An 11174-nucleotide genomic window follows, 5' to 3' on the forward strand; every position below is an offset into this window, starting at 1 on the left:
ACAACTCCCACAATTCCACCGCACAAGCGCAGCATCACGTTCAAAGTGCATAGATTCTGTGTTTTGGTTCATGTAGTGAACGGAAAGAGTTAGCTTTTTCGGTTTTACGACTTCAACCTAGTATTCAATCTACTGCACAAGCCTCTTGTACATCACCAGATAATATAAGCCCATAAACAGCTCACCCGAAGGCCTGTTATCTTCTGTCCGCGAGACAGGGGAGTGTCTGGAATTGGACATTTAGCTTGTGAGCTAACGTCATCAGCATCAGGTTGACCCATGTCCTCTGAGAAGGCTCTCGGCTCCGCGCTCTCACACTGGCTATCCTTTAACTCCTGGTGGCTGCTTCTACCTTTCATTATGCTCCTGGTAGTGGCTGCTTTCATCGTGGCTTTCGTTCTGCTTCTGTACATGATATCCCCGTTAATAAGCCCCAAACCTCTCAAACTGAACGGGGCCCATGTGGTGGTAAGTTCATATAATTCTATTTTAAATAACAGCACACAGATCTCATAACATCAGAAGTATAAAATAAATGGTTGCCAATACGTTGTCTTCCATATAATGCAAAAGAATAATAATGTATTTGCATTAAACATTAATTGTTCCTGCTTATTCATAAAGTGATTATATGCACTTATATGTATTATGTGTCACGTCATTGCAATTATGCGGAATGGACCAATGCAAATGTGCATGTGACTTTTATTTGTGTCGTCAGTTGGTGAGACTATTTGTTATTGTTATGACTTAATTTTGTAAATGCATAGAAATATTCATGTTTCAGCTCATATTTCTCGCAGGAGGCCAAATAAATGCATTATTGTACTGGTTATGCAACCATCTGTTCCAGGGCAATGGACCTTTTAAATCGGGCACTGCATGTTTTTGCATTTGCTAAGGTTCATAGTTTATCAAGAGCTCAAACTTATCTTGTTGTAAATGAACACCATCTTGAGCTCTCTAACAATAGTCAATTTTTATCTATTTTACGATTTCTTAAGATGTTTTGCAAAGCTTTGTATATAAAATGCTTGATTTTAACTTTAACCATTCTTTCTTTATATCTTTAAAAGCAGTTGGGAAACACTATGGAAGTCAATGGGGTCCACCAACTGGTTTTCCATATTCTTTAAAATATATTCTTTAAATTCTATTCTATTTAAACTCATGCAGGTTTGGAACAACTTGAGGGAGAGTAAATGATGACAGAATTTTCATTTTTGGGTGAACTATCCTTTTAATAGTAGTCTTGTACATATAAATTGTGAAAAGACAGTTTCTCTATGGAGGATATGAACAGGATTTTTTTTATTGTAACCTTATCTGACTGTTTCTCTGTGAACACTATTTGAGAATAAATGCACATTTGGTGGCATCTGCACTGTAGATTATTGCTTTTCTATTATTATTTGTTGGATTTTCTGGTGCTTTTACCTGGTGAATTTGTTTTATATGCACTTTCAAAGTTTTAGTAAATGATGTGAACTGTGACTTACTTGGTTTGTAATAAATCTGTTCTGCATATGCTGTCCATCCTCAGGTGACCGGAGGCAGCAGTGGGATTGGGAAGTGCATTGCCATGGAATGCTACAAACATGGTGCCTTCATCACACTGGTGGCACGAGATGAGGTGTGTCTATCATCTGTCAGTGACTGCAGTCTCGGCTGTATTTATTTGAAGATATTATTATCAATGTTGAAAACATTGTGCTGCTTAATATATTTGTGGAAACCATAGATTTTTTTCCAGGATTCCTTTATGAATAGAAAACTTTAATAAAAAAAAACAGCATTCAGAATATAAATCTTTTGTAACATTGTAAATAATCTGCGCTGAATAAAAGTATAAATTTCTTAAAAAAAATAAAAAATAAATAAATAAATATATATATATATATATATATATATATTATTGATCCCAATTTTTTTGATCAGTAGTTTACATAATAATTAATCCTGCCTTTGGATGGTATTACATATATGTTGTTTTTTGTGTTAAATTCTGAAAACCATGAGCCTGTTTGTGTGTTTACCATTGCGTTCATGTTCCCCTACAGCACAAGTTGGTTCAAGCCAAGAAAGAAGTGGAAAAATGTGCCATAAATGATAAGCAAGTGTGTATATATATATATTTGTTTTTTGCACATTGCACTCAAAATCAACTCAATCTTAAATGGGCTTGACATGTAATGTTATGATTACCTCTAGGTGGTGCTTTGCATTTCTGTTGATGTGTCGAAAGACTACAGCCAAGTGGAGAGTGTCATAAAACAAGTACGTTTATTTTGTTTACCAATTTATAAGAATCTTTGCATATTATTCTATGTCAGCATTTAATCTGGTCTTTGTTTTCAAGCATACAATTCTTCAGATGGTTCGTGATGGTTGCTGACTGTTGCATGTTTGTGTTTGCTATCCAGGCTCAAGAGAAGCTGGGTCCTGTGGACATGCTGGTGAATTGTGCTGGGACGTCTATATCTGGGAAGTTTGAGGAGGTGGAAGTTGAACGCTTCAAGGTAAGAGCAGCATATCATAGCCATGCGAGTGGGCATTTTTGAATTGGGCTAGTAAAGGCCCTGGAAATCGAAGAATGAACTGCTGTGATGTCTTTTCGAACAAAATCAGGCCAAAATGAAGTTAGTTTTTGAGTTTGTTTCTGGAGTTCAAAACAGCTTCCTAAAGCAAACTTTCCAGGAAAGTTCACCCTGGCTGGTAAACACCTTCTAACTACTATTATTCTGCCGTCACTTGTTATCGGAAATTTCCTACTTCCCACTTCTTAAGTCTCGATTACCAGTTCGTCGCATTCAAGTGCTTCGTTGCTGGAAATAACAGGAATCATGGAGGACACCAGGTTTATTCTTGCTTGTTTATTGGGAAAATCGTATTAAAGCCAAAATGATATTTAGGCTCTCATTAATTGACAACCATTTATACATTCACCCCGTTATCTAAAAAGTCAGCTTGCTGTCGATTCTAGAATTTCAGTCATATACAGGCTTTAAATTATATGCTTTAAATGATTATTCATATACGTAAATGTACATTACTTTAATGACAAGACAAGGCGAATGAAGCTGTTGTATAAAAAACGAATAAAGAAAACCATTCACAGCAGCAATCATTCTCTCCTTCGCCATTTTTAAAGTTTATGGCCCGCCCAACTCGGTAACTTGGGTAAACTTCCCAGGGCTAAATATGACTTTAATATTGTAAAGCTGCTTGCTTTAAAGCAACTTTTTTGTATTTAAACATTGTTGGAAACATTTTGGATAATGCAAGTACACAAGTCAACAAAATATCTAGTTCTAGTGGTTTTTGGATAATTTAATCCCAAAAATCTTACATATTGTGCCTTTAACAGAGAATGATGGAGGTGAACTATCTGGGCAGCGTTTACCCCACCCGGGCAGTGATCACCACTATGAAGGAAAGGCGGATGGGCCGCATCATGTTTGTGTCGTCACAGGGAGGGCAGATTGGTCTCTTTGGCTACACGGCCTATTCGCCATCCAAATTCGCCCTGCGTGGTCTGGCTGAGGCCTTGCAGATGGAGGTGTGTATGTATACGTGGCGCTTGCTTATTATGTACCAAATAGCTGTCCATTAACTCTTTGATTTTGATTTATTCTTTCCTCCTGATCTTTCTTAGATGAAGCCCTATAATATCTATGTTACTGTGGCGTATCCCCCAGACACTGACACACCAGGGTTTGCAGAAGAGAATAAGAATAAGGTGAGATAATAGATTTTTTTTTTCCTGAATAGAATTAATCTCTGAATATTAGAAAAGAACATTAATATTAATAGAATATTTAAAAATGAAGGATTTCTAATAATGGATGTCTCTGCTCTGTTACATAGTTGGATCTTTGTTCCTGAATTTAAAATACATATATATAGAGGTGGCTGTTTGTCCCTGCACAAAGTAATGCTGGGTAAAACATGTTTTTGTCCTGCCTATGTTTTATTCTTCTGGTTTTATCTCTCTCAACGGCAGCCTCTCGAGACCAAGTTAATTTCAGAGACGTCTGGAGTCTGTCAGCCTGAGCAAGTGGCAAAAATTGCGGTGAAGGATGCTGTGGTAAGTAGGGAATGGTCAAGGTAGTCAACTACTCATCCAACAATCGACTTTGACTATTAGCTTTCAATAACATGTCTTGAGACCCCTGCCTTCTGTTTTGCACTCCGTTTAGCTGTTTTTTAAGCACAATAAAGTCCATCTTTAAAGGGATAGTTCATCCAAAAATGTAAATTGTCATATTTTACACCCATGCCGGTACAAACTTGTATGACTGACTTCTGTGGAATACAAAAGAAGATAATTTGAGACATTTTATATATTTATTCCTATACACATTATACACGTGTATATACACGTATATCATATATACACACAACTATTGTTTCTTCCAAATACCTTAAATACTCTTTCTTGTTTATGTCCATTCACAGCAGGGAAATTTCACCAGCTCATTTGGCCCTGATGGCTACATGCTGTCAGCGCTGACTTGTGGGATGTCACCTGTGACCTCCATCACTGAGGGGCTGCAGCAGGTACGGCCCATTGTCACAAAACACAAGATTCTGACTCTAGTGCAACAGTGTTATCATATTTGACTCATTGACAATACCCTAGGAGATTGACCTGGAATGACAGCTAATTATTTCTGCATCATGTCCCTTTTATCATCCTGCTTCATCTTTGTATCTTAGTAACATCTTGTTTGCATTCAGCTTTCGTAGTGCTATTTGAGTCAGTCACGGTCTTAGATATTCCCTTTGAAGATTTTAATGAGCCTCTTGACTTTTGCCCAGCTTTTCCCTGACTCAAAACTGGTCAAATCAGAGGAATAAACCTGTGAGGTCAGCCAGACTGCATTTTTGATACATTTCTTTGAAGAATATGATATAAGATCGTCACAGATTTTCACTTAAGTAAAACAGATTCAGATGTTATAAGCATGTGCTGAATGATTCTGTGTACAGAGTTCTAGAGATCATCACATCGCATTCTTTATTAAATATTTTGGCTAATTTGATTGTTATTACCTACCAATAAGAGTGTAGTACCCTTTTTTAAAATATTTTTTATTCAATTAAACAGATTTTCCCCAATAATATGTGAAAAAAAATCTGTGGATTCAGTCTCTGAATTATCTGTGTATCATGGTGTCAAAGATTTTATTACTTCTATTCCTATCTTGTTGACAATTATCAATTATTATGTTGTTTCTGAATCACTGTTTGATCTCATGGCAAATTTTGCTAGTTTTTGGTATCAAAGCATTGTAATGAATTTGAGTACGAGTACAGAAGTGCATTATCAGGCCCGTTACTGGTATTGGTGCATTCCTAGATGGATGGGTATAGATGGATAGCTATATAGGTAGGTAGATAGATAGATAGATAGATGGATGGATGGATGGATGGATGGATCGATATATAATTTGATAGATCGAAACATAGGATTAAAATAAAGGTTCTTTATCAGCATTGATAGTTCCATTAAGAACCTTTAACATCCATGGAACATTTCCATTCCACAAAAGATTCTTTATATTGGGAAAAGATTGTTTTAGATTATTAAAATGTTCTTCACAGTAAGAAAAACATGTCTCCTTTAAGAGCTGAACTGTTTACTGATCAGTATATGGATGGATGGATAGATGGATGAATTGAATGGAAGGGTAGGTAGGTAGGTAGGTGGATGGATGGATGGATAGTTATATAGGTGGGTGGGTGGATGAATTGATGATGGATAGGTAGGTAGATGGTTAGATACATAGGTATATTGATAGAGGGATAGATATATAGATGAATGGATGGGTATAGGTGGATGGATATATAAGTAGATGGATATATGGATAGATATGTTGGTGGATGGGTAGGTAGGTAGATGGATTGATATAGAGATAGATGGATGGGTAGGTAGATGGATGGAAAGATGAATGGGTAGATGGGGATATATATATATATATATATATATATATATATATATATATATATATATATATATATATACATAATATAGGTAGATGGATAGTCGGATACACAGTAATTTTTTTTATGTGATGTGTTAAAATGGTAAAATTTTGTCACCCTGTCCAGATTGTGACCATGGGACTGTTCCGCACCATCGCTCTCTTCTACCTGGGCAGCTTTGACAGCATCGTCCGCCGCTGCATGATCCAGAGAGAACAGTCCAAAGCAGCGGACAAGAGGGAGTAACACCAGCATTCCCACCACTATCCACCACTACATTCACCCATACACCTTCACAGCACGCACAAATCCAGCCTGGCAGACATGTTTAAGTGGGTAGAAGTGGTCTACCAAAAAAAACACTGTAGATCTGTAATATTCAGGACCCCAATCATTCCAGTGCATGCTGCATCAATATTTCAATCTCTTAAAATACAAAACAAAACCAAGTTTATTTGCATTTAAATGAATTACTCTTTGGCTCTCACTGCCTATACTTCATTTTCATGTTTTAGAAGGTTTACACTTCAGAAGGTTCAGCACTAGAATTAAAATTCAATCAGCTTTTATTTATATAAATGAAATGTTATTGTTACCATTATGCTGTACAGTTAAACTGAACAGCTCAAGAACTCCAACTTGGCTTCCTTATGAGGTGACGAGCTGTCCTATGTTCTTCTGACTGGTCTTTGATGTTCGTATTCAAGCACTGTATCTTCCTGCTTTTAGATTTCATAGTTTTAAGGTATGGATACGGGACGTCTGTATTTTCGGATGAAACAGCCTGAGTCTGCCACTCTGCCTTATCTTCTTTGCTCTGTGTGGGGGTTTCTGAAGCAAATGTTTACCTTATAAATGTGCGTGCGTGTGTGTATTATATTTGTCTGCTTGTACGCATGCATTTAGGTGACCTCGGGGCTTCTAAGAGTTCACTGAACTGGAAGATGGGTCTTGATAAGCCATTGCGGTGGTGATTGGCTCGCTGGTTCGAGTCACTACACCTTTCTGCCAACAGGTGGAGCTGGAGATCCAAATGGATCAGGTGTAACCAGAGCAAAAGCCTACATATGAAGCAGCTCATGTTTGAACAATCATAGTCAGATGTCAGCTATACGTGTGGTTTGATGTCCACAACCCCAGAACTCTAGTATTGAAGATGAATAAATGTATCAAGAGTATTGTTCACACAGGCATTTCAAATACTGTAGATGTTGTGAAGCTTGATCTGATTTGTTTACCAAAACAAGCAATATGGCTTCCACAAGTGAAGTGAATCTCCTCGTTGCTCTGCTCTGTTGTAACGTAAACTGGATGGTTCTAGCATATAAACTGTGTTTTCTGATTTAGGCCTTCCAAACTTGCCCCTTGTTCTTGTTGCACCCGTTTGATTTCGTACCTTACTGTCAACACAATAGCTAGAGAGAAAATGACACTTACTCATGCTGTTGTAATATTTGCCTTCCTCACTGTCACAAGCAAACGGCGAGCATGTGATGTGATCACACCCTACAGTTACACGAGCGGATGTTTATCCCTTGAATGCCTGAATGAACAGAAAGGGATCAATTGAAAGTTATAGTTCACCCAAAAAAAAACTTTCTCTCATTATTTCCAAACCCTCATGTTGCTCAACCTGCATGACTTTGTCGTCCGTAAAACACTAAAAGTTTAGTGGAATGTTTATGCTGCTCCTTTCCATACAGTAATCCAAAGGGTCTGACTGAGTTGTGTGAGAAATAGCCATAAATTCAAGTCCATATTGACCAAGACATTGAATTTTAAGAGCTATGTCATTGGGGGAAATTTTCTGTGAATAACGACTTCAATTTTGGCCTTATAGATTTGGAATATATTGTGCATATGGACAAAAAAACAACAGCAACTAAACTCCTTTTTTTTGTTCTACAGAAAGTCTTGAGGTTTTGGAATTCAGGTGAATAAATGATGTCAGAATTTTCATTTTTGGGTGAAGTAGCACTTCCATTCAATGCAACTCTTTATTTGAGATTTTTTTTTTTTACGCTGCTTTGTTTTCCCTAGAGCATACCTGCAAACTCATCACCTTTCTTTTCATCTTACCTTTTCACGGTAATAGAGTCTATAGCGCAGCTTTGCAGGGGTAACCGCTGTATTTCTGCTTTTCTAATAGCATAAGATGTAGTAATTTTTAGAAGAGAATTTTCTGCCGGTCCAGAGTTTGCAGGTATGCTAGAAACGTTTGACCAATGCAGTCATGGAGACCCATTCCAGGCCTTAAGAGATCCAAACACAGACCATTATAAAAGCTATAAGAGTGGACACCTCCACATCCAACTATGGCATAGATTGTGTATGGTTTGCATAGATTTGTTTCAATATGGAAAAAGTTATATTTTTTATAAAATGACCCAAAATATGAAAGTGAGAATGCATGAGTCAAAGCGACGATGTTCTCATTTGATATTGGCTCAAGGCACATGTTCCAGCACATAGTAGATATAAGTTAGGTGCCGATATGTGTCAGACTTACAATTCGGTCGTGCCCTCTTCCGTAACATACACATGGACGTAGTCATTTGTTTAGTCATTAAGAAGCTAACAGTAGAGAAAATGTTTTGATCTCCTTAAAGCTATGCAAATCAAGCCTGTGCTCACACTTCATCTAAACACATAAGAGGATACTTTGATTTGATTTTTTACCATCTTCTGCTATAGTTCCCTCTTTTATTGACTGAAGTTGAGGTATATTTCTGAGAATAAAATTTATAGTTTATGAGTAACTTTTAAAAGACCAAGACCAACTTGGATACGTTTTGCTTGTATCTCTGTTTTTTTCCCTTATTCATTTGTTGCCAAACTTGCATACATTTCACCTTGTGTGCCATGGGAGAAAAAGAGGATGTTGTTGCTTTGTCTTATTTTCTTACATAATGAAATAAATAACTTTTGAAAGGTAATTTTGTGTCAGAACCTTTTGAACTTTGTAAAATGATGGTGATGGAATCCCTTGAAATATTTAAAAAAATATAACAAACATTTCTGCTAGTGCTTTAAATATTTTATTGGCTAGACATTCGTCTTTTTGCTTGCAGTGTCTATTAAAATAACTTGAAATAATCCCAATCACTGACTGGAAAACTTGTTGCTCAAAAAATATGCACTACATAGTGTCCTATGTAACCTTTTACCATTTAATTTATAAGGCTGATTTCACAGACAGGGCTTAGATTAAGCTTGGATTAGGGCTTAGTTTAATTAGGACATTTAAATAGCTCTTTTAAAACGTGCCAAAAAACATTGCTGGTGTGCATCTTGAGACAAACAATGGCACTGATATATTTTAAGATTGGTCACTGCAAGTTTTTTTCAGTTAAAACAACTCAAACTTCAGTTAAAACAACTGCATTTTATTCTGGGACTAGTCTTAAGCCTTGTCTGTGGAACCAGGGGTTAGTGATTTACAATTTGTTTTCATTAATAAAATGGAGGTTCACTCTTGCCACAATTAGGAGACACAGGACATACCTCTGTCAGTAACCTCAGTATAAATTGCCTGAGCCTGTTCCTTTACTTTGCATTCCTACTTTGAAGCACTTCATCGCTAGTCTGAAATAGCCAACTCCAGAAGCCTAACTTAGCCCTGAATAACCCAGTCAAGGCTGACAGAGGTAGAAAGCAAGTTGGGCACAAACCTGATAATTTTAAAGACCACCATTGCAACACACAATGTTCTGTCTCGGAAGCCTGGACTGCTAGCAGGGGTCATATGTATGATGTAGTCATTTTGTTCTGCAGTAATTCAATGGTTTTGGCTTGAGTTGGTTCACCTTTATTCAAAGCAGGGTTGACACCGAGGGGTGCTGAAAGATCAAAGGCCTCGAACTGTCCATAGAATTTCCCATTTTGAGGCAAGGCTGAGGACCAAATTCTGCTCTGCTTGCACAGATGCTGATTTCAATTTCAGCTCATCCGAACCAGGTACAAATTTAAATTACCTAGATATTATATTTGCAAGAATTTTTATTTCTCCCATATACCCAAATAAATAAATAAATAAATTAATGTTAGGATGATATTTAGAACATGAGAATTCTAAATAACATTTGAAAATAACAAAGAATAAATAATATTTATTATTATTAATTATAATAATATATTAACTACTCAGCTTGTACAGTATAGTCAGTCCTGACTGTCAGTTTAATATCCACATAAATATGTTTTTCTTGGTCCCTGAAAGCATACATTCCACTGTGTATATTAAAGGTAACAACGCCCTGTTCTGTGATACCAAATGTTTGTGGGTGTGGCCAATATGATGATATACTATATAATATACAGAAACATGCAAAAGACCAGTAGGAAATGCTTCTCTTTTGAAAAAAAAAAATTCCATTATAAATTCAATGAAAACAGTTCAAGTGAAAATTGATGGTGGATTTCGTCTCAATCTGCTTAAGACAGCACTTGGTATGAACTCCAGAAGTTCTGATGAACTTCTGAACTTCACTCCTCCACAGGTCACCTTTCGGCAGAACCTACGCTCACTTTCACCCCCTCGCCTATCCTCTTTGGGCTCATTCACACTTCCTCCACCCGATCAGCTCTCAACACTAAATACTAACAGTGCAACTGAAACTCTTTCCTCCACTTTAACATCCTGCTTGGACAACTTCTGCCCCCTTTCCTCAAGGCTAGCCCGCGCCACACCCTCTGCCCCCTGGTTATCTGATGTTCTCTGCTAACATTGTTCTAAACTCAGGGGTGCAGAGAGGAAGTGGCGCAAATCAAAAGATCCTACAGACCTGGGTCTTTATCAATCCCTCCTCTCTTCCTTCTTTGCTAATATCTCTATACGTATATCTAATATCTCTAAAATGACTTACTATCACAAAAGAATTATCAATTCTTCTGACTCCCGCATGCTTTTCAAAAGCAAAATGCTTTTCTCCTCCATCAACCCTGAACAGCTGACGATTTTGCCACATTCTTCATAGATAAAACAACCATCATCAGCGGCCAATTTAAATCCACCAATCCACAAACTGACACACACTCTTTACCAGCAAACACAAACATTCTACAATCCTTCTCTCTACTTTCAGAGGCAGAAGTCTCTAAACTCCTCCAATCATCCTACCACCTGTCCGCTTGATCCTATCCCCACTAATCTACTTCAAGCCATTTCTTCCTTAGTTGTACCCACA

General features: G+C 37.2%; 1 protein-coding gene across 1 annotated transcript; it reads left to right on the forward strand.

The window, feature by feature from the left end:
- The first annotated feature begins 17 nt into the window (after nt 1-17).
- Nucleotides 18-8924, forward strand: kdsr (3-ketodihydrosphingosine reductase). Its single transcript, XM_077212370.1, has 10 exons — nt 18-468; nt 1544-1633; nt 2061-2117; nt 2212-2277; nt 2424-2519; nt 3368-3559; nt 3656-3739; nt 4004-4087; nt 4459-4560; nt 6115-8924. Exons 1-10 carry the CDS (start codon nt 280-282, stop codon nt 6232-6234), a joined length of 1080 nt encoding a protein of 359 aa, XP_077068485.1. The 5' UTR covers nt 18-279; the 3' UTR covers nt 6235-8924.
- Nucleotides 8925-11174: the final 2250 nt, after the last annotated feature.

This window comes from Siphateles boraxobius, unplaced genomic scaffold, assembly GCF_051911475.1.
Source record: "Siphateles boraxobius isolate OS27281-9 unplaced genomic scaffold, OSU_SipBor_1 1, whole genome shotgun sequence".
Classification (NCBI taxonomy): domain Eukaryota; kingdom Metazoa; phylum Chordata; class Actinopteri; order Cypriniformes; family Leuciscidae; genus Siphateles; species Siphateles boraxobius.

What these genes read in the sequence shown, in the direction of transcription:
- kdsr (XM_077212370.1), top strand. Translation starts at nt 280, where the DNA reads ATGTCCTCTGAGAAGGCTCTCGGCTCCGCGCTCTCACACTGGCTATCC. An exon ending in CTGAGGCCTTGCAGATGGAG is followed by an intron (nt 3,560 to 3,655) that starts GTGTGTATGTAT and finishes GATCTTTCTTAG; the next exon opens with ATGAAGCCCTATAATATCTA. An exon ending in TCACTGAGGGGCTGCAGCAG is followed by an intron (nt 4,561 to 6,114) that starts GTACGGCCCATT and finishes CACCCTGTCCAG; the next exon opens with ATTGTGACCATGGGACTGTT.